The following is a 23,990-nucleotide window of genomic DNA, read 5'->3' as shown; positions in this document are numbered from 1 at the left end:
ACACAGAGAGAGGGGGGGGGGAGAGGGAGAGAAAGAGGGGGAAAGAGAAAGGAAGGGAGGGGAGAGAGATGGTAGTTTTGTTTTGCTTAAGCGAGGTGCGCTGACAGAGCACTGACTTCCTAATCTCACCACTAGATGGCGATAAGGACCTTGCTGGAAAAAGAGGCCGGGGTGCAACCTGCTTGGCAATCAATAAACCTGTTTTCAGGTCCCCTCAAGACACCAAGTTGCTTGTCATTCCTCCTCCGCCTGAAGGAGTGAATCTGCAGGGAACTTGGGCATCTGTGTGTGGCTTACCTGAAGGGGAGGCCCTCACCTCTGATCTCAGACTCTGTTCTTCTATGCCGGATCTAATGCCTGTGGGATGGCCTGGAGGACTTGTTGAAACAGGGTTGAAACAGGGTTGCCAGGCCACAGCTGCTCTGGATGTACTCAAGAATGTGCATTACTGACAAGTTCCCAGATGCTGCTGAGTCGGGGAACTTACCCTGCAGACCCCAAACATGGAACATTCTGGAAGCATCAAAAACCCTGACAGAGAACCACCTGCCACAGCCCTGCCAAATGTCCTGTCCCGACCCTAACCGTGGCTTGGCTGAAAGGTCAGCTACTTACTGTGGATACACAAAGGCTCTCAAACCAGCTAAACTCCAACAGTCACCGTTTCGAATGACACCGTAGAGGGTACAAGCCTGGAACTCATAAGATCAGGTATGGGACACTCTGACACCGCCTCCGCACCCTCCCTCCCACAGCTCAACCCTACCACCACACTCATGACCCTCCCACCTCACCCCAAAACCCCACACTCCACTGCCCCACACGCCCACCTGCGCTGATTGCACGCATGCGCCACCACCCTGGCTAATCAATTTTCTTTCTTTTTTTTTAATGCCTTTAACATTTTATGAGTAGGGGGTCCACAAGCTTCACAGACTGCCAAAGTCTAAGGGCGGGGAGGGGACCTAGAGGGTGACACCCTGCCCTAGACACAGAGATAAACAGGGTAGGCCTCAGCTGCAGAGAGTGAGAAAGGGGCATGACCCGACAGCCCTACCCATGCTCTCAGAAACCAGGCCAATGCTGTTACATCACACCCGATAAACTGCTACTGACAGCTTGAAACCATGGGTTTCCCGGGCCATGACAGGCCTGTGCCTGCTTCCTCAGTCACGCGCAATACACACACACACACATGCACGCACATGTATCCTCCATAATTTATCACACACTTCATATATTATCACGTTATAGGCAACAAACACGTTTGTACACAAAGAAAAGTCGATTGTGTACACCAGAGCACTCTTTTGCCCCCAGAACTAGAATTCTCTAATTCAGGCTAAGGTTTGCATCTTTTTCATATCTAAGGCAGCGGTTTCCAGCTTTAACACCCGGGCCACAGGAAGTGACATATTTCACACTATAAGCCACATCACAGGTGTGCATTTCAGCAAACGCATGTGTAGTCAAATATACACAGGTGTATCTAAGGCAAAGGTTTTCCAGAGTAAACTCCACACCTTTAACTGCCAATCATTCTGTTACTCCTGTTCTCGGTTCTATGCTGCTTTTTTTAATCTTCTGGTACCAGTCAGTTCTACTGAATTCACTTTTTGGCCAATGAGTTGTAACTAACAATTTGAAAACCACGGTCCCCAGAACCATGACGGGGCCTGTCCCTACTTCCTCAGTTACAAATAAAACACACACAACACATGTACCTTACGTGCATAAACATATGCCCTACACAGACACTTCACACACTTCATATACACATCACACGCACACGCCACACGTATACCTGACATTACACATCCCACTGACACAATACAGACCCTACACACCATATGGACACACCACACACACCCTTCAAGTTACATATATATGCAATATGCATACCACACACTTTGTAACATACTCTATCTACAAATACACAGCGAACACACACCCATCACATACACTCACACACCAGACTTTACATGCACATAAGCCACATACATCACACATAGCATAGACATGTCCTACAGATATGCACACACCACATTCTCTACAGTCACACAAATTCTCTACATAAACATCTCCATTTCTCCCTCCTCCCCTCCCCACTCTCTCCTCCCCATCTATCTATCTATCTATCTATCTATCTATCTATCTATCTATCTATCTATATCTGTCTCTCTCTCCTCTCAGGTCCTTGGCCACCACAGTCACTAAGAAGTATCCAGGCCCTGGCCATGGCTAGGTCCTGAGAAGAATGCATTTTAATGATTCAGTTTCTCTCCTGTGATCATCAGCTTCAGTGACAATCACAGTCCCCAGCAGCTCTCCAGTGGCCCCTAGGAATGCTTCACAGTGAGAGCTTTGTGAGGGGCCCAGTGGGAATGGAAAACAGAATGTCAGAGAGATGAAATGCAAACCCAGGTAAAGCTTTAGGTTTTCATGCCGTGGGCTCTAAAAGGTAGGGCCTGAGTGGCCTGTCAAAGTAGATGCCACAGGTTCTATAGTCAGAATTTTAGATTTTTTCCCTCTTGTTCCTTGAGTGTTCTTGCCTACTAAAATGTCAACTGACTGGTTGGGCACATGTGGTGACCCAGCTGTCGGAAGTGCAGCATTTAAACCCGCCTGGAAGCAAGAAAGAACGTGTGAAGGGACCAGGCTGTGAACCATGAAAGCCATAACTAAAAAGAAACAGAGACATGAGCCTCGCGCCAGCAGAGGTATCTAATGAGACTCGGACACGGGCACAGCCCGCCTTCCACCCACATGTGGGCACTCTTCTCAGACCATCACCCAGTTCAAAGGAGGAGCCTCAGAAAGGAAAAACAGGAATGCCCAGGCTTGAGTGGATGTGCAATTAAACCCCTGATGTGTGTTTGTTTCTTCTCACTGCTGACAAGCCCGACACTGGCAAAGGGATCTATGATGAAGTGGGTTACTGCCCTTGGTAGAGACAGGCCCGGCTCAGATGATGACGAGAGAAGAACCACCATGATGCTGGATGTCCTGCCTCCATTTTCCCAGGACTCTTCATAGCCATGTGGCTAAACCTCACGCATCCTGGGAAACCTCAGCCCGGGGTGGGAAACCTCAGCCCGGGGCAAACCAAGGCATTTGCTCACCTATTCAGGTCGCTATCATGCAGGGCACGCAGGTGTTCGGAGGCAGAGGCCTCTGCCTGCCTGTGCCGTGTCAGTTAGGTCTGCAGAGGATCCCAAGAGGGCTGTGGAGCATACCTGGGCCTGCAGCTCGGCCTTCTGCGCCTGCAGGTGGGTGAGTGTCCCCTGGCCCTCCTCCAGCTGGCTCCGCAGCGCAGCTACTTCCCGCTCCGTCAGCAGCTTCTCCTGCACGAGGAGACCAGACTCAGACCAGGGCGAACGAGGGCAATGAAAGGGCTGGGCCCTTCTTTGTATTCCCCTGAGTTCACATGCCAATGCCCGAGTTAGTGAGGGGGAACCTTTGGAAGGTGACAAGGGTCAGACAAGGTCATAAAAGTGGAGCTCCATGAGGAATTGGTACTTAGGAGAAAAGCAGAGTTAACAGCGGCCTACCCTCCCGCCCACCACCAAGCGGGCACCCACCCACCACCATGCGGGCACACCGTTAGCAAGAGCTTGCAACAATGCCAACTCTGCAGGCACATTGATCTTGGGCCTCCAGCCTCAGCGCTGTGAGTGATAAACTAAGAAGTCCTGTGACAACAGCTCAGCCTGCCTCGCCCAGGCCACTCAGACAGTGGCCACTGTCTGAACCAGTCCCTACTCAAGAGCGAAAGCGCAGACAACAAAGATCAAGAGATCCAAGCAGAGACCTATTTGTGCCAAGGACGGCTAGCCTGACAGACATTTGACTTTCAAAGCCTCCGTCTTCCCTTTTGTGAAAAGAGAACTGCAGAATGCAGATGCTTATTTGGCTCCGGGTTCTGTGTCTGTAAAGATGAAAATCATTCTGTGCACTGAGCCATCCATCAGCTATACTGAGCAGCAGGGAGCCACCCAGCCCCAAATGGTGAAAGGAAAGCAGAGCCTAATGAGGCCAGGACACTAGCCTACGGAGGATCAGTGGGGCAGTCCAGAAGGAAGGCCCCTTCCGGTCCTTCCACGCCCTGTCCTGACTTGCCTCTCTCTCCACCTACTCAAAAATACCAGTGATTCACAAGGCTGACAGTCCAGGAGCCCTGCCGCCAGCATGCAGGACGCGGCCTCAGAGCCCTGTAAACTCCGACCGGAGTCTCGACCCAGTGCTCTCCATGTTTAGCCATTCACAGAAGGCAGCCCCTGCTCACCAACAGACAGATCACAAGCTGCTGCCACATGTGGCTCTCAGAGGTTCATGTGTTGAAGGCTTGGTCATGAATGTGTGGAGTGTGGAGAGACGTGAAGCCTTCAGAAGGGAGCCTTACAGGGGAGACAGGAGGTAGAGGACGTTACACCCTTGAAAGAGATTCTGGGTCCCAGCCCCCCACCCCCTCCTCCTGCTCCTACCGTGAATGTACTTCACTACCACACCCTCAAACAAGAGTGCCAACTAACCACAGAAGGAAATGCTATAGCCTGGCCCACTTCCCCCAGCCAGCCTCTACCTCCTAAAGGTCCCATAACCTCCCCCAAAAGAAAGCCACCTACGAGGGACTAAGCATTCAAACACATGAGCCTGTAAGGGACATTTCACATTCAACCCTTAGCAATGCTCATTTTTGGAAAGGTGACTTTCACAGACTTCCAGGGGTAAAAAGCAGAAGAGTCAATGAAATGAACCTGCAGGTGTCTGCCTAACTAACCAATGTGCAGAACTCCTGAGCTAAAATTCAGAGAACAGAACAGGACACGCCACTGCCATCAACAGCCACTGGCTCTTAGGGAAAGGCTAGAGCCGGGAGCCCCACCCCACCCACAGCACAGTCTCGCGCAGGCCCTGTGCAGGTAATGAGGCCTACTGTGAGTTCCTGAGTGCAACAGCCATTACCAAAGGTACTAGAGCAGGGACCTTTCAGCCATGAGGTGTTTTGTAATTAAGTTAAAATTAAAACACAGAGCAAGCTCTGGTTCTGTAGTCTGGCTGACCCCTGCCTGCTCCAAAAGCACCTAGTTCTGCTCAGAGGAGTCCTTGCCCTGCCTTGGGGCATGTCCTGAGCACACTTCCAGGGAACTGCGAAGCCACAGGACAGAGAAGCACTATCTTGGGCCATCCTTGAAAAACAAAACAAACAATAAAAACCCCTATCGGAATCTGACCAATCAGTTCACCAAACCTGTGCCAGCTTACCCTAACCACTGAAGAAAGGACAGAGTGGCATTTTGCTTCTTTCATTACATTTGAAACCGAGGGTCAAAGGCAAGCCTTGAACATTCAAAGCACACCCTAACCACTGAGCTGCATATCCAGGCAGCATTCTGATTTTAATTTGCATCTCTTTTTCTATGCTTACATGTACAAAATGCCCAGTATCCTGCCAAGCAGCTAACTCAAAAGGGAAATGGAAGTTTTAGACTGGGAAAAGGATTTTAAATCTCTCACACGTGCCATAGGCTCACAGGGTCATGAACAGAGCTGGCCCTTGCAAATGTGTTTGCTAAGTATCCTGAAGTTTCAATTTTATGACCAAACTGCTAATGAGAATAAAAAGCCAATAGCCTGCTACTGTTTGGATGTCCCCCAAACAAATCCCCAACAGAGCAGAGTTGAGAATGGAACCTGGTTGGAAGTTCTCGGTCCTCAGAAATAGACAAGCTCGTGGGAATGGCTTCTCCTATCCTGTTCTTCTGACATGTGAGGCCTAGGAACTTGTCCCATTTTTCCCTTTCCCCCTTTTACCAAGTAAGGTAGCCCAAGACAACCCCTAACCAGGAGCTGGAGCTTTGAACTCGGACTTCTAACCAGGAGCTGGAGCTTTGAACTCGGGCTTCCCAGGCTCCAGACCATGAGAAACAAACTTCTGTACTTTATAAATTATTCAGTCTGTGGTACTGTATTATAGCAACACAAATAGGCTTAGACACATCCGTACTTTAAGAAATGGACAAAAGAGGTGAACAGACCTCACCAAAAAAAAAAAAATCCATGAATAGTAAATAAACACATACAATGATATTTAACATCAATAGTTACTGGAGGATGTGAGTTCAGACCACAGCTAGACTCACTACATACCTAGCAGAAAAATAAAACAAGAACCAAAATGAAGGTTGAGACAGTAAGCTCTGTCGGGAACGTAAGACAGGCACCCTCCATAAGCAGAGGGAGTGCAACTATGGCCGTGTAGAGCAGAAATATGGTCCCTCTGAGCTTTCCTGATGGATTTTAATCCCTTCTGTGAAGCACTGAGAAGATGGAGGCCCATACCCATAATCCCAATGCTCAGGAGGCTGAGGCAGGAAGACTGCAAGTTCGGGGCCAGCCTGGTTTACAGAGCAAGCCTGTCTCAAAAGACAAAAGAGGGGGAGGTTAGTCAAGACTACAACGAGGCCATTAGAAAGTAAGTGAGGTTGAAGAAGGTCGTCAGGGTGGAGTTCCCTTGATGAATCCTGCTAACTTTTTGAGAAGAGAAAAATCAAAGGACACAGACGTGGATGGATGGGCAGACACACGCAGGCACACACACACACACAGGGCTTGTTGCCTTGGAGTGCCCTGACCCACACTGGGCAGTGCCCAGTGAAAACTGTTCCTAGACAAAGCCCCTGACCCTGCCTCTCCAGGAGTGTAAGTCAACGCCTCGGTCCTCTTTTCTTCTCCTCTTTTCTTGGCTTGCCCATTCTATCACTGTGCCGCTGGCAACAGAAAAGAGACTTAACACAGACATTGTAGGTGACGATTAATATTTACTATTGATATATCTTCTGGTAAAGCTTGCTGTTAATCCTAAACAGCTGTATAACCAAATCACCACACAGAGACTATGATTTATTTAGTTAACCTAGAACATAATGCTGGGCAATAATTACTCCCTCTTAAACCTCCAAGCCCTCATAGTTTCCTAACATTTAGATTTTACCCATTATACTTGCTTTTTGTGAAATCTTAGGTCTGGTTCATTCTCCATTCATTCCAAGATCTCTTCTCCAGCCCTGCTCTCCTAGTTCTGCCCCTGCCCTTTTGCCTCACACTCTTTTCCTGTCCTCTGGCTCCTCCCCTCTTTTCCTGTCCTCTGGCTCTTCCCCTCTTTTCCTGTCCTCTGGCTTCTCCCCTCTCCCACCTACTCTTTCTTCTCCATTGCTCAACATTGTGGCTGGTTGTTTTATTTTGGATGTTTACACAAAGTTGAGACAGGTGATGCTTAGAATAAGTATCACAATGCAATATCTGGATTGAAACAGGGGCGGGGGGAGAAATCGGCATTTGAATGAACAAGGGTAAGATGTATACATTTCAAAAGAATGTTATACCAACACACAGAATACTAACAAAGTATGCAAGAGAGAACAGACCACGCTTCCTAGGAGAAAATACCTAAGGTGGTGTGAAGGGACCAGCTATGGCCTCTGGAATCTATCAGCATTTACCACTTGAACAAAGAACAGACCTCACACTTGAACGCCCCTCAGATGCAGGGAGAAGCTATCTTACCGTGGCACTAGCAGTCTGACCCAGGGGTTCTCCAGGATCTCTGAGGTCAACTCGGTCCACAGGAACGTAAGTAGAGACTCAGAGCATGGCCTCCCCAGGACTGATAGTTTTCCCTGCGGCCACAGCTCCCTTTCTTACCTCCCTCATCTCACCAGTGACCAGGGACACTTGTGGAGCAGTCTGAATGAGCTGCTGTAGAATGGTGATGTAGGTCTGGATCTCCAGAAGATTCTGTTGCAGAGGGAAAACATTTTCACTGTAAGTTGAGCTGCCAGAATCCTTTTCTCCCGTCCTAAGTGAGCCTGGAATGAGTGAGTGAAAGTATCCTGTCGTTCCACAGCTGTGATCACATCCAGGACAAAGGGATAAGCTGCAGCTGCTGGCCGTGGGCCCCTGGAGTGGGCATTCCACATCTGCTGAAGAACTAGTAAACTTGGGCTTACCGTTGCCATCTCCCTTCAGTTACCTTCACACACTGCACTGGCTTCACAGAGCCCTGAGCGGCAGGCGCATGAGAGGAAAAGGCACCAAACAAGGCCTGCAAGCTACTAAGACCTGACAGCACAAGACAGTGTTCAGGGAGAAGGCAGCTCTAGCAGCCATGCTTAGGCTAAATGACTTACTGAGTGTGAGTGCATGTGTGTGTGTGTGTGTACGTGCATGCGTGTGTCTGTGTGTGTGTGTGTGTGTGTGTGTGTGTGTGTGTGTGTGTGTGTGTGTGTTTTCTCAGGCTAGCCGTTAGAGTCTCCTAGAATGGAGTCCTTTCATGAAACAGGGCTAACTATCCATAGGGATGCCTGGTGACTTTTACCAGCCAATGCACCATTCCCAGCTTTGAGCAAAGACTGATAACACAGCCTGCCACAAAAAACAGCCTTGGCTGACCATTGGTCAACTTGTCTGGGAAGCTATGTGGGCCCTAGCCCATGAATGAAAAAGAACAACCACTGGCCTCCCGGTAAGACTGATCCCCGCCCCCCCGACACACACACACACTGTCCCATAGTCCTCCACTATACAAGGGGAACACGGGCCACTGTCCCAGCTCCGCTAATCAGAGCTTACTTGAGCCTCTCCTCTCAGGCCGGGACCCAACAGATAATGACTGGAAGCTTCCCACCCTCCTGGTTATTGTTCTAAGTCTCCGGAGTGCTTCCCACTGCTCTGAAACTGCCCCCAGACATTGCTCTCAGCCTTCAATAAGATAAATACAAGGAAGCTGGAAGGTGTGGAAAGGAAACAGACAAGGGCCTGGTGAGAGGCTGGGTGCCAGGGCGGAAGCACTTTGGGCACACACGGGAGGTGGGGAGGGAGGAACACAGGCCCTTGCCCGGCTCTGGGCTATCTTTGGCTGCGGCTGAGTTTCCCTAAAAGCATTTCCCAGAGAAAAATCTGGGTACAGACAGCTGAACAGGACAATGATGCAGGCCGTGTGACTGACAGGACAGGGAAGCGGGGGGGGGGGGGGGAGGCAGGGCATTGCCATCCACTGCGCTCCCGTGGGCACAGAGCTCATGCTGCTGATTTCATCAAGGTCCTGCTGCCCAGACAAGAGGAACCCAGGGGGTTTACACACAGACTCTGGTCAGTCACTGAATGAGGCTCCATGGGTACCAAAACTCCCCAGTATTTCCTAGGAAATGGAGCAGCTTTCAACCTCTACAAAGTCCTCGGCAAAGAGGTACAGATACTGTATTGTGAAACAAGGACCCTTCAAAACTGAGCCTCACACAGTGAAAGTTTTTCCCAGAAAGTCCAGCCTTGGGTGAGAACAGATATGGGCCCTGAGGCCAAATAAAAAACTCTCCCTTCACTCCAGGAAAAGGGTCCTCACACCCCTAGCAACTTGCAGCTAAATCTACACAGGACATTTCTGGCTTTTGCCTCCTCTTTTCTACAATCAAGGAAGACAGAAAGCCACTGAATTCCAGTGTCATCTGTAAATCACCTCATTCCCTTTACCCATTCCTGTTTCCAGGCTTCTCCTGGTAAGTCAAGGCACAACAGCCCTGAGATTCAGGTTACAATATGGACAGAAGTAGAGCAGAGCCTGTCTTCCCTTTCCATTAACCCATTGTTAACCCACACAGCGGCACCACAGAGGATGTCACTGGCATTCTGAAGATAAGGACCAGCCTAGCTAGGACAGGCTACTCACTCACAATTACACAGGATCTGACTTCCTGTACACCAAAGCCCCTAGCATCACTTGTGAGAGGCAGGTAAGGAAGGGGAAAGGTCAGGACACTCTGAAAAACAGGGCTCCTAAAAAAAGGTGTTAACTGACTAGCTCAAAGGTAGAGCTAAAGGCTGTAGCACAAGATCTTAAACACGCACACAACTTCTCCCTCCTGTGCACTTTTCTGAGAGAAAGCAGTTGAATGCTTAGAGACAGAGCTTCCTAGATCATTTTGTAAATTACAACGTGCAGCACACGCACTAAAACCAACAATCCCCAGCATGCCCTGGGACTGCCCGCTGACGACACAGCTCTGGCCAGGCAGGTGCTGTCTGTCCAGTGGCCGGCTCAGGCGGATGTAGTCACGAGCTGCTGGCACTAGCAATCTCCTGTGCAAGCAAACCCAAACTGGGTTTTCTAGAAGGGTCTTCCCACACCCGGCAGTTACCTTTTTGTACCTGTCCTTGGCCACACTGATATCCGCCTGCAGAAACTGTGCTTCCAGCTGAAGGTGCAGGTTACGCAATAAGGCTTCATCAGCTTCCTGCAACAAAGGGCCACGCCAGGGTGAGGACGTGAGTGTAAAGTGAACCAGTTACAAACACAGGAACCACGTGGAAACTTACTAAAACAGATTCTTGTTCAGTGGGTCTAGGACACTGCTCTCTCTCTCTCTCTCTTTTCTCTCTCGTACTCTCTCTCTCATCTTTCTCTCTTTTCCACTCTTTTTCTCTCTCTCTCACTGTGTGTGTGCATGTGTGCACACATGAGTGTGTATGCTTGAGTGAGTGCATGTGTGTGTATACAGGTTGCAGGTGTGTGCATGTGACCCATCTTGCACGTGTGGAAGTCAGAAGACAACTTTCAGGACTTGATTCTCTCCTGCCATGGGTTCCTGGGACCCTACTCGGGGCATCAGCCACGTAAAGCAAGTGCTTTTACATCCTGAGCCATCTTGCAGCCCTAGAGGAAACATCCTTTTGTTGTTATTATTTTTATTTTATTTTAGGAGGAAGTGTGCTAAATAAAGCAGCAGGCGGTCTGGGCCTGGCTGAGAACAGTGGCTCTCATCATTGCTCGAGCTGACATTTGGCAATGTCTAGAGATCCTTACTACTGTCAGTACCTGAATGATAGGGGACATGAAGACTGCTCTAGGTACCCTATAAAACACAGTCCGCCCCCTTCACACTCACACGACAAAGACGATCACAGCCTAAGTGTCCGCAGTGCCAGGCTTCAGAAATCTTATCAAGGAAAAGCCAAATAACCTTAAGATTTACAGACATCTATATTTGTCCTCTATCTTGCCATCTGTAACTTGAGTTTCAAGACCAAACCTATATAAAGGTGGAAGGAGAGAACTGACTCCACAAAGCTGTCCTCTGACCTGCGCACAACTTAGACACACACTTAGACACACACTCACACCCCCTCTCTCCCACCCTCTCTCTATCTCTCTCACATGAATGCACACACACACTCCATGGCATGTACCCCCATCCCACCCTCACTTCACATCATACACACACACGTACATACACACAATAATAATAATAACAATAATTCTAAAGGTTGTCTGAAATTGGCTTAAATGCTTCAGTGTGTTTGGTGTGAAATTACAGGTTATCAGGAATCCCCATTCCCCAAGACAACACTGCCTAGGCACACCTGCCAATATCAGACATTGCCAAATGGTTTTTTAGTGACCTCTTACAAGCTTTTCAAGACGATTGCTAGGAATGGCTTTCGTTTAGAAAGGTGGGTACCAGTGTGCTCAAACTGTTTATGAGATACTAACTCATAAACTCTCTTTCCAGTGAGAGAGTGAAGATAGCAAAGACAAGTGGATGGCCAAATTTGTGGAGACGCTCCGTATCGGCCATTAGTCCAGCAAAGCCCTTGGAATGTATTCTCTGGAATGTCACTTGATTCTCTAACTGTTCTTATAAAGGGAAGAACCTCAGCTGTCTGATGCTGACAGCCAGGACAGAGAAATTCTGACTCCACAGCAGGATCTGTCTTTAGTAGGCTTCCCAGCCAGTGCTGTTTTTACACCTGTGGCACTGGAGAGCTGGGGCAGGAAGTCTCCTCATGCCTCCATGGGCTTTGGATGTAGCTCCACCTCCTCCAGGAGCAGCAGTTTGCTGTAGAGTGGCTCCCCACTGGGAGCTGGGGCTAACTCCTCACAGAGACACAGCAATATCTGGACAGATGTGCAGGAGCGTTGGACAAAGACACAGAGCCAATTTCCTGGATGTTTTCTGCTTTCCCTCTGTCTCCTTAAAGCCTAGAAGGGTAGGCTGGGATGGGCGAGTCTTATTGACAAACCTACATTTGACCCACAATAGCTGTAGCTGAAGGAGAATTAAAAATGAGAGTCCAAGCACCCCTTGTCCCTGATCTAAGAGAGATAAAACACTCATAATCTTACAGATGGAATAAATTGTGGAGAACATTGGTTTGCTCACTGGCACCTTAAAGCCATTGGTACCTTCCTTCAAGTGACGTGTAAAGCACTGTATAAAATCAAAGCAGGCGCTTAGTTTATTTTTTTACCTGTTAGGATGTGAAGCACACTGAGTCATTTTCCTGCAGATCATAAAGGACCACAAACAGATATCTATCCAGCAGTCCTAGTCCCTTAGTGTCCCTTCCACCAAACTTAGGACTCTGGCAACCACAGTTCAAAGCCTAAAGTCTTTTAGAGAGATTGGTGGGTCCCTCCATTCATTAACGGAAAATAACAAATGACAACAGGACTTGGACCCTGCCCATGGGCTTTTCTGGGATGCGGAATGGAGAGCCCATCCTACCAGACCCCTACCATCCTTCTACACCTCCCCCTGGGGATTATGCCAGGACCAGCACTGGCTCCAACAAAGCAATATTTCAAAGCCACCTGTGGCAATAATATTAATGCAGCCCTTGTCTTTAAAATAGGATAATCCGATGCTTCTGTAAGCGCATGTCTTGCTTGGGAGATAATTATGTATTAAACTGCCCTGAAAATTCCAAAGGTGAGCCAGCGCTTCGGGACTGTGCAGTTGCTGATATGATGAGAATTTGTTTTGAAAGCGATGTTCTTTTATTTGTGCCAGAGCTCAGAAATGTGTAGACGCCTGTGTTTTCATTATGCCGGAGGTGCTGTCAGCTGAATTTCCAAACGCCGCAGCAACAGAAGCATCCAGATTTTTCAGAATGACTGCCTGTGTCAACTGTCTAATTTGAGAAAATAATCCAACCCTGATATGGTGAGAGCTCGAAACGGGGGGGGGAGGGGGGAGGCAGTTCACAAAACAGATCACCCCACTGGAGAGCTAGCTGGAAATGCAAATACTCTCAAGGATTGCAACACCCTCCCAGGTGCGGAAGCCACACAGTGAAGTGCCAGGTGGCCCAGGACATGGACAGCCCCACCCCACCGTGCAGGGGATGGAAGCGGGGCTGTGCACATGCTGTGAAAGCAGCTACCAGTGAGGTACATCACAAGCAGCCTCTGCAGCCATTTTTGAGAAAGGAACCAGAGAGATAATTAACGTTCAAGGCACCCTTGACAATCAGCCTTGACAACTTTTTCACAAGAATGCGAGACTTCCATCAAAACCCAGCTGCTGAAAAGTGGAGATCCAAGTTCATTAAAGGCACTGCAAGCTGGGATTTAATTTAAAACGTCTTTTCCTTCAACCCTGGGTATCAAAAAATCTTCCCAAAACAAAATGCTGCAAGTTGCTTTTTGCATCTGTCGGGAAGAGGCTCTGGGTGAGCTGGGCTCCTTTCTCTCTCCTTGGCTTCATTTTCTCTGCTCTGCTTTCTCCCTCTGCACTCTCCTTGCTCTTCCTCTGCCTTCCATTCCTTCCCCCAAGCCTCTCCACACTCCAGCCTCCTCCTAAAGGCCTCCTTCCCCAGGCCCAGCCCCTCCTCTTCTTGGCGTGTGGAAGCCAGCAACCTGGTAGGTGGTCGCTTCACGTCCCACCTCTCCTGCCCTGGACGCAAGCGCCCCCTGCTCTTTCGCCAGGAGACTTCAGAGGCAGACGAACCACACGTGTGTGAGCCAACCTTTGAACGGCTTTTCATTGTTTTTAAGAATTTAATAATTAAAAAGGTCTTAAGAAGCTACAGCAATTGAAATTGTCAATGTTAAAGCTTTAAAGGTCAGTCCTTAGAGCCATCTCAACTGATAAGCAAACTACAGGAATCATTAGTGACCAGTAATCTAAGTACACATATGTGGTGATGAGTCATAAAGCTTACACAGCCAGGATACTTACTTAAAAGCCATCTGCAGTTCTTGATCCATCAAAAGGCTAAGCGTGTGACTAACTCTGGCCACACTGTTTAAGTGTTATGTTGAGGGTTTTATTTGCCTTCAAAAGGGGGGAACAAAGAGTGGCTTGCTCTAGCCACTTTTGTCTCCCAAAAGCCAACTCTATACAACTATTGCAGGAATGTTCCAGAATCCCTCTCTGGCGCCTGTGGCTGTTTCTCTATTTTTGAAATGGGCGCTTCTTCCTCTCCTCCATGAGTCTGCTTCAGAGAAGCAACCTCAAGACTATTAGCCCACATCTCTGGTCAGCCTACTGAGTAAAACATAAGTGGGGTAATGCTGCCATATCTTGATAGCCTGGAAACACTCCGTGGATTGGGAGCTTGGTCCCCAGGGCAGAGGGTTAGGAGGTAGCAGGGCTTCAAAGGGTGGGGCACAGTGGGAGGGCCTTACAGCCCTTACCCCAGCTGTGGCCTCCTAGCTCGCCATGCACGCTCACCTCACAGGCTTCCGCAATTGAACTAAAGCCTTTCACCATAACTGAACTAAGCCGGGGGCCCCCTTCACCAGCGGCATGTGTTTGTATGTGCAGCTTCCAAATCTGTGAGATAAAGAACTCTGTTTTGTTTTTGTTTTTCAAATTACTCATCCTTGGGTGTTTTGTTATATTATGGATAATAGGTTAATACACCTTAGCATCACATATCAGCTTCACAGTCTACGTTTCTTTCATGAGACGACACGTGTCATAAGGTGCATAAGTGAACCGGTATATCAGTTCACTCACCAAGATTTAATTGAAATTAAGAAGTCAAGGAAAACGGTAGCAAGAAACAGACAAATGCTAATATAAAGGGCAGAGGCTTGTGGGAAGCAAACGCTCTTACTACTTAGTGGCTGTGCGGGAGCTGCTGAAATCCAAGGCCGTACTCTACCCACCTTGTTAAGTCTTTCCAGCATTTCCTTTAGCACCAGTTGACATTCACACTCATTTTCGTACCTGCAAATTGGACACACAGGCAAGAGTTAGGCAGCTTCTGGGCTTTCACGGGTACAGATCACACTGCCAGCGTAAAGTTCAATCTCAGATAATACCATGCCCTTTTCTTTAAGAAGAGAATTTTAATTTTAAAGAAATATCTAATTCCACGTTTCCTTGCCCACTGCTTCCCAATAATTTTCACACCACCAAGCACATAGAAAATGTGAATAATGAGAAAATATAAACAAGACAGAAGTCTTCCATCCTGCGACACCTCAGGCTGCCTCCCACCCAGCACCTGAGGATAAGGGAATTATGTCTGAGCAGAGCTGTAAGCCAAGCACAGCCTCAGAGTGGAGACGGGAAGGCCGCCCGGTTCAGTCCCTAACAAACGACAGATTTCCTAAACTGGCCTGCTCATTCACGTCTGTGACATGTCAATGTTTTGGTATTCACAACTACAGACAGAGCCTGCTGCTACCTTTGGGGGAAAGACAGGGAACACAGCTGAGCGCCTCTCCCCAGGGGCTAGGGCTAGGGCTTGGTGGTAAAGTGGTTACTACACAACCAGGAGGACCGTGAGACTGTGTTGTTTACTGGAAAAACCCCTTTCTAGGTGTGGCTTAGCCCTAGCACACACTTTTAATCCAAAAGCTTTCTGCTTGAGTATCATAAACAGAATTTAATAAAGTTAACCCAAGGTCAAGAGGTGGAATAAGCAACCAGTTGGCAGGAAGTGAACATAGGGGGAAAAAAGCATAGAGAGTAAGAGGACATCAAGAGGAGCAAGCACAGGAAGTAAAGGGGGGACATTGAGTTTGAGGAGTATTTTGAGATGGATTGGGGAAGAAGGTTTCTCTTTTTCTTTTCGATATGTTGGCCAAGGAGGAAGGTCAACTGGGTGCTTTCTCTGCCTCTCTGAGCTGGCAGGCTTTCTACCCCAGTACCTGGTTCTTGAGTCTTTATTGGCAAAATTGAACATTTGAGATTTTGTTGAAAACAACAGAGGACCACAACACCTAGGCTGAGCAAGGGAGCCCCCAGTTCAAGCCCCGGTTATCAGCCCCTTGACGCTAAGAATATGCTATTCTCTCCTACTTAATTTCTTTCCAAAGAAAGAAATGAAATGATAAGCAGATACCCCAGAAATTCTTATGGTCAGAGGGAAAAGGGCTCTTCCCAGTGGTCCCCTCCCCCATTCCATGTAACCCAATACACATTCATTTCTTCTTCCAAGGGTTCTAGCACTTCCAAGGGTTCAACAGGTACCAGGCCGCTTAGAAGGGAACTTCACTCCCCACGCCTCCCTTGGTCCGGAAGTGCTCATGTAGCTGAGTCTCAACCAATAGGTTAGAAAGATAGGTCTGTGTAGACCCTTCCGGGTAAAGGAGGCAACAGGGAGTCACTGCCTCATGGATCCTTCAGCTTGCAGCACGGATGCTGCCTTCTTGCGGTTCGTGCAGAACCTTCAGAATTTCACATGCTAAACTGCACACCTAGACTTTACCCAGGAGAGAGAAAAAAAACTTTCATCTTGGATAAGCCAATGTTAGATATTTTGGGTGGTAAAATATATGTACAATTATTTAAATATTTTGCTTTTATCTTTAATTATGTTTATGGAGGGCGGGGGCACATGAGTTAGGTGGCCGTTAAGGTCAGAAGAGGAAGCTGGATCCCCTGAAGCTGAACTTAAGGGCCGTGGTGAGCCTCCTGGTGAGGGTGCTAGGAATGGAGCACTGGCCCTTTTCAAGCGCAGGACATGCGCATAACCATCTCTTAACACCACCCCCGGGACAAGGCCTCTGGGGCAGCCCTGGCTAGCCTAGCACTCTCTGTACATATTCCAGCTGGCCTGGAACTCAGAGACCTGCCTGACTCCGATTCCCAAGCACTGGGATTAAAAGTGTGAGTCACCATGCCAAGTGGAGATTTACCGCTTTTGAGAGTGCATTTCATGGTGTTAGTGTGCTCAAACGTGGCTGCACAGCAGCCGGCGCCGTCTGTCTCCAGAACTCTTCAACAGTGAAACTCTATGCCCATTGGTCCCTCTCCCCAGTCCTTAGCAACCAACATTCCACTCTCCATCTCTAAGTACCGCGTACAAGCAGAACCAGTATTTTCCTCCCTGTGTCTGGCTTATTTGGCTCAGAAGAGTGTCCTCAAGGCTTATTCCTGTTGCAGTGTGTGTTCGAATCTCCTTCCTTTTTAAGGCTGGATGCTATCCTAATTTATGCCTATACCACACGTGCTTAGACACACATCTGACAAACAGCTGGGAGAGATGGGCTGTGGGAGGAAAAGTGTGGTTTGGAACTCGCTCTTCGGAGTTTGCACCATCCGCCAAGATGCATGCTACCATAGGTGTGCAAGGTTGTTGGAATACTTTTCCCTCCACCAAGATGCGTGTGTGTGTGTGTGTGTGTGTGTGTATGTATATGTATATGTGTCGGGCTAGGTTGGAGCTCACTCTCTGGAGTTTGCTTTATCCAGGCAATATGTGAATGTGTATGTAAATGCGTGTGTGTGTGTGTGCGTGTGTGTGTGTGTGTGTGCGTGTGTGTGTGTGTAAAATAAAATAAGCCTGTAAGAGAAGCTAAATAAAGAAAAATAAAGAAGCTTGTTGGAACCTACCTGCTGAAGTCTACCTTACTTCATCATCAAATGTAAGTGTGTGTGTGTCTTTTTCCCTCCTTCTTCTTAGATGCTTTGCCACTACAGTGGAAAGCCAGCACTGGCCAACGGCCCTAGTCAACGTTTACTTGGTAGACGTAAGCCCACGCCAGGAAGCTACCGGCACTGGCCAACGCCAGTAATTTAATTCTGGCCCCTCAGTTCGCCACTCAGTGGAAGACACGGTTGGGAACCACCAGTTCCAGCCTGGAAAATTACCCTCAGAAAAAGTCTGCCGGGTCGCTAGCCAGGTGGCAGCCATGTACGCCCTGACTCAGTTTGTCCCCAGCTGAAATGTCGAAGCTGGTCTTCAACATAGCACCTCATTCTTACACATTTTAGCTTTTGCGAAGAGTGCTACTGTGAAGATGGGTGTCCAGCAATCCGTGTCCAGGGGCAGCTTTCAAGTATCCTGAGTGGATGCTGAGAAGTAAAAATGCTGTGTCATAAGGTAGCGCTGTGTTTAGCTTTGGGAGCGAGTGTTCTCCAGAGCACTGTTCCTCTTCACCTTCCTCTCAGTGCGGCCCCGTGCAGCACATCCTTGCATACCCTGCCCTCTCTCTCCAGCCGTCCTAATGCATACCAAGTAGGCCACCGCCACCTTGGAGCCTCTGTCACTCACCACGGAAACCAACTCTAGTTTACACTGAGCCCCACCCACAAAGCAAAGCTTCTGTGGCTGTAAACGTTGGCCAGGGAGTCAGAATCAATTGACAGGCATGGAAGGCGCTGTGTGTAACCTCTGTGTTCTCAGACTTGAAAAGGCTGGAAGGACAACCAGACCCAACCAAAACTCCATGCAGTCCCAAGAGGGCCGTGCAGCTGGCACCTCCTAACTAGTTCTACATTTCATGATGCCAAGGGGCCATTTCTCTTTATGTGGATTCAATAGGTCCAGAACTTGTTTTTCAAATGGGTAATTTTCTTTGAGAATAATATTGTTAACAAAAATCTAATTTTCTCATGGCTTTTTCCTGCTAGAAACATCTAAGAGTCTCTGCAGCTTAACACCATGTTTGATAATGAGCACAGCAACACAGCCTCATGAGTAATTTTCATGCTATAAAGATCCGTCTAGATATATTAAAAAGAAGTGATTTCATTTTGCAAAATTAATGATAAGAATTCCCATATTCATATCAATGAGTTCATAAAGTAAAAACATGCTTTGTTTTCCATTATCTAGTTGTTTATGTAAATTAGTTTTGTTTCCAGCAGTTGGGATAATTGACTGCATTCATCACTGTATTTTGGTGCTTTTCCTTGTTCCCATGGTTCTTGTTTACTGTGCTCCTTAGTCTTTGCTGCATTGAAAACATGACTGTGAGATTATCCACATTCCAGATGCAAAGCATGGCTAGCATGTTTTGGGCCTCGAGGCTTGTGTTTCCATTTACCTCATGACTCTCACCTGGCTTTGGCTACTCACCAGTTTACCTTGAGAATAAAAAATCAAATTTGGCTTGCAAGTGGGTGAGTCAGTGTGTGAGTGTATATGTGAGTGTGTGTGTGTGTTCATGAGTGAGAATGAGTGTAGACTGTATGTGTGTCTGTGAATGAGGATGAGTGTGTGTTCATGAATGACAATGAGTGTAGGCTGTGTGTGTGTTTTATAATGATTTTTTAAAATATATATTTATTTATTATGTATACAATGTTCTATCTGCATATACACTTGCATGCCAGAAGAAGACACTGGATCTTATTATAGATGGTTGTGAGCCACCATGTGGTTGCTGGGAATTGAACTCAGGACCTCTGGAAGAGCAGGCAGTACTCTTAACCTCTGAGCCATCTCTCCAGCCCTTATAAAGATTTTTAAATCCCACTAAGGCAACATGTTAAACTTCTCCATGGATCAAGAGCAATGAATCAGTCAATGATATACCTAAATCCACAGCAGCATGTGAAGAACTGTGCCATGGTGGCCATACACTCAGAACCAGAGGAATTGATAGAACTAGGAAAACTCAACACGGCTGTTCCATGGTGAGGGCTCACAGAAGTCATGTTCATCCAGATCACAGCAGAGACAGCCATCTGGGGACCCAGGACATGCTGGCAGGCCTTCGGGCTGCCTTGGGTATGCGAGCCACGTGGCGCTGTGCATGCACTTAGTACCACCTGCCAGCTTGTGCCAGCTGATTAAGATGGTGTTTTCACACTGTGAGCACTTTACCACCCCATCAAGTGAAGGAGAGACCCTGGCCCATCCAAGAGGACTAAGCAGCTTAGTGTGGCATTGTGTGCTCTACAAAATCCAGAAGGAGAAACTAAGGGTGCACAGCCCAGTTGGAAGACAGCATGCCCAGAATTTGCAGAGCCTGGATCTGATCGCCAGCACCAAAGGGAAACACAGCTACGACCCCAGCACTTGGCAGGTGGGGGCAGGAGGATCAAAAATCCAAGGTCATGCTGGTCGGTGGCGGTGCATGCCTTTGATCTGAGCACTAGGGTGGCAGAGGCAGACAGAACTCTGTGAGTTCCAGGCCAGCCTGGTCTACAAAGTGAGTCCAGGACAGCCAAGGCTATGCAAAAACAAACCCTGTCTTGAAAAAAAGAAAAATCCAAGGTTACCCTCAGCGGTAGCACCCAGGCCAAGGCTAGCCTGTGCTTGCTGAGACACCAGCATCATCTGAGGGAGAGTCTGTGGCTAAGCCACCCTCTACAGGAATCCGGTAATGGACTTTCCACGACCCTTTTCTGAAGTCTGTAGCGCAGGACAAGAAAACCTCTGAGGGAGCCTCTTGCAAGGCTTATTCCACACAAGATAACGGAGGTTAGGGTCCCTTCTTGCCAACTGGTTTCTACGGCTCAGCATCAGAAACAGAAAAGACTGGTGGACTTAATAAGCATCCAGCTCTCACATAAGCATTCTCATTATGCTTCACCGTAACTTTTATTGTGGATATAGCAGCTTGATAACAAGCTTTAAAGTATACACAGCCATGCATTCAACATGCTTCCCAGGTGTCACTCAGGGCACCGTGAAGACAGTTAGACTTGGTGCCTGTGGATTTGAATTCCGTGTCCAGCACAGTCATTCTTGGCATGAGTGATCTTCCCCAGACCCCTTCCCAGGTAAACGACCCAGTAAGGATCTGGCTGTTCTATCACACTGGGACATCTCAAAAGCATGGTACTGCACCAACCATTACGGTGTTCTTCTCCCAAAAACCAAGTTATGAAGTCAACATGGGTATCCAACAACGAAGGAACAAATGGAGAAAGTGTGGTAAAGACACACAGACATATATATGAAATACATATAATATATACGCATTTTCAGCCTTAAAGAAAGTTATGTTGTTCTCAGGAAAAAAATGAATGATCATATTAAGCCAATTAAGCCAGTTTCCGAAAGCTAATATATGTTTTCTCTCATTTATGGTCCTATATTTTATAGTTACATTATATATATATATATATATATATATATATATATATATATATGAAGTAAAAGAAATGAAATTGTGTAAGGGAAAGGGAGGTAAGTGTAAGGGAGGAGAGATACGAAAAGAAAAAGTAGAAGGATCCAGAGAGGAATGTGGTTAACGTACAATATATTACTATATGAAAATTAAATTGAAAAAAATTATGGAGTCAAAGAAATCGGTCATGTGAAAGCACGTATTCTGAAATTCCAGAACGTCAGAAATAATGTCTGCTGACATAACCATCCAAACTGGGCACTCTGGGACCTCGGAGACAGCTCGCGGGTGTTATAAACCACCCTGCTTATTTGGTGTTGGCCCACGGTGAGCACCGAAAACTCAAACTACAGGTTTGAAATCTCCGTGTTATCATCCCAAAACACAAGAAAAGTAAGCAAAACTACGTCCTGGGAATCGGAAAAGGACATCGAACTGGAAGGTGGGTCTTCGGGACCCGCGCATCCTTACGCCCCTCTCTGCAGGACAACCTACACTGCCCCACGCCTCCCGCCACGGCCCGCGCCGGGCGGGCCTCAGTTTCCCTGACCGCGCCCCTTACTTGCTCCGGAACTCGTCGAGGGCACGCTGCGCCTCCGCCTCCTGCCTCTCCAGCCGCGCGCGCTCTGCGGCCAGGTCTCGGGCGCGCTGCAGATTGGCCTCGATGTGGCGGGCGAGCGCGTCCTCGGGCCCGGGCTGCTCGCCCAGGCGCTGGAAGGCGTCGAGCTGCCGCCGGAGGCCGGCGTGGCGCTGCTGGAGCGCGCGGGCCCGCTGGACCTGGGCGGCCACGCGCTCGCCCAGCGCCTGCAGCGCCGCCAGGCCGGGCGCGGCTCCCCCGGGTTGGGCGGCGGGGCCCGCGGGCTGGGCGCGCTCGTAGCGCTCCTGGCGGGCCTGGAAGACGTAGCTGCGGCGGTACATGGCTCCCGGGAGGCCGCGCCCTGCTCCGCGCCTGCTAAATAACCGGGCGCTCCGTGCTGGGACTTTCCAGAGCCGGTCAGCAGACGTGCCCCCGGGGCGGGTGCCCAACAATGGGGAGCCGCGGCCGCTTTGTGTGCTGGATTAGCCGCCCATAGAGCTCCGGGATGGAAGGGGCAGCGGGCGAAGATCGCTTTGTTTGGCCGTTGTGAAGGCCTGTGGCCCTGTGACAGGATGAAGGGTCAGGGGGACAAGAGACACATGATGCTCTTTTGACTGGTTCCCCTGGGCACTGTGTAGGGGACCCGAAGCCAGCTTGCAGTAGAGCCTGGCGCTTTCTCCTGTCCCTTCTAGCTCTCGTTATGGAACTTAATAACTCCGGTTTTATTTGCTGTTTTCAGGTTTTTTAAGCCATTATAAAAAGTCTATCATGTTAGGGTTGAGGTGTGTTTCTAGTGATTTCTTACTAATATTTGTGTGTGTGTGTTTGTGAAGAATCTACAACATGTACAGTGACTTAGGAAACAAAATTAGTGACACTGAATTCTTGCCTTTGCTCTTTCACCAAGGAGTTGAGAGTAGGTGCTCTGAACTTAAAAGAAATCCTTGCAGTCTGAAGATTTGATAAACTATCCAGCCCTCAAATACATATTTCATTATGCTTCATTTTAACTTTTATTATGGAAATAGCAGTTGTGCTTGAAAACAAGCTTTAAATATATATATATATATATATATATATATTCACACGATTTGATAGCAAGGCTTTGAAAAATTCAAAAGTACATTGCAGCCAATCCTGATGAGATCTGATAAACTTGGGCCAGATGGAAGGAGAGGAGGACCTCCCCTATCAGTGGACTTAGAGAGGGGCAGGGAGGAGATGCGGAAGAGAGGGTGTGATTGGCAGGAAGTGAGGGAGGGGATACAAAGTAAATAAACTAATTAATATTAAAAAAAGAAAAATTAAAAAAAATTCAAAAGTAGAATGTGATGTTGAAAATAATGAACTGAAGCTGGGTGGTGGTGGCTCACGCCTGTAATCCCAGCGCTCAGGGAGGCGGATCTCTGACTATAAAGTATCCAGGACAGCCAAGGCTACACGGAGAAACCTTGTCTCAAGGAAGGAAGGAAGGAAGGAAGGGAAGGAGGAAGGAGATAAAATGAACTGTTTGATGAGAATATTCCTGGCTATAAATACTTGTCATACTGAAATATTTAAAAATCATTAGCAGAGGCTAGGGAGGTAACTGCGTGGGTAAGAGCGCCTGCCGTACAATCGTGAAGACCTGAGTCAAATCCTCGGCGCCCACAAAAAGCTGGGCATGGCTGAGCGGCCTGTAACCCCAGCACTGGAGAGGGAGACAGCTGACAGAGAACAAACAGCGTGTTTCAGTTCACTGAGACACCCCTTGGAGGGAGACCCTAAATGCCCCCCTCTGGCCACAGCATATATGTGCACTCATGCTCACAGTTTCTTAACCACGCACCAAGCCGTGTATTGCATGTCACACAATTTAAAAAGCATTAGCAAAAGGACTGGTTCCCTCTAAATTAAGGATTGGCAATACCACATATTACCAACCATATGGATTGTACATGTACATAATTATGCTACAAATCAAAGTCAGTTATTAAAAATAGAGAAAAATCACCCAGATCTTTGTTGCGTTTATTATCACTCCAAGAAGCCTGAATAGTAAAGGGTTCCTTCTGGAACAAAGTAATGTAAGATCTCTATGTGGGTGGCAAAGTCATTCATTCTTGTTCTCCCCTTCCCTCCCTGCCTTCTTTTCCCCTCCCTCTCTCCCTCCCTCCCTCCCTCCCTCCCTCCCTCCCTCCCTTCCTCCCTCCTTCCCTCCCTCCCTCCCTCCTTCCCTCTCTTAAGCCATTAAATTACCATGGTCAAGTGGAGGAGGGCATGTGAGTATTTTTGAAGGTTTCCCACACACTGCTGGTAACATGGTGAGTTGATTTC

General features: G+C 48.1%; 1 protein-coding gene across 1 annotated transcript in view; it reads right to left on the bottom strand.

Annotated features, from left to right (window-relative positions):
* Bfsp1 (beaded filament structural protein 1) overlaps positions 1-22,406 on the bottom strand; it is a 31,478-nt gene extending 9,072 nt beyond the window's left edge. The window contains exons 1-5 of the mRNA XM_021636794.2: positions 21,660-22,406; positions 14,951-15,011; positions 10,194-10,289; positions 7,705-7,797; positions 3,237-3,344 (exon numbers count right to left, since the gene is read on the bottom strand). Coding sequence (XP_021492469.1) covers positions 3,237-3,344; positions 7,705-7,797; positions 10,194-10,289; positions 14,951-15,011; positions 21,660-22,015 — 714 coding nt within the window. The 5' untranslated portion in view covers positions 22,016-22,406. The remainder of the gene's footprint in view (positions 1-3,236; positions 3,345-7,704; positions 7,798-10,193; positions 10,290-14,950; positions 15,012-21,659) is intronic.
* Positions 22,407-23,990: the final 1,584 nt, after the last annotated feature.

This window comes from Meriones unguiculatus, chromosome 4 (assembly GCF_030254825.1).
Source record: "Meriones unguiculatus strain TT.TT164.6M chromosome 4, Bangor_MerUng_6.1, whole genome shotgun sequence".
Classification (NCBI taxonomy): Eukaryota; Metazoa; Chordata; class Mammalia; order Rodentia; family Muridae; genus Meriones; species Meriones unguiculatus.
Note: the sequence above shows the minus strand (reverse complement) of the source record. Positions and strands in the feature narration are given on the sequence as shown.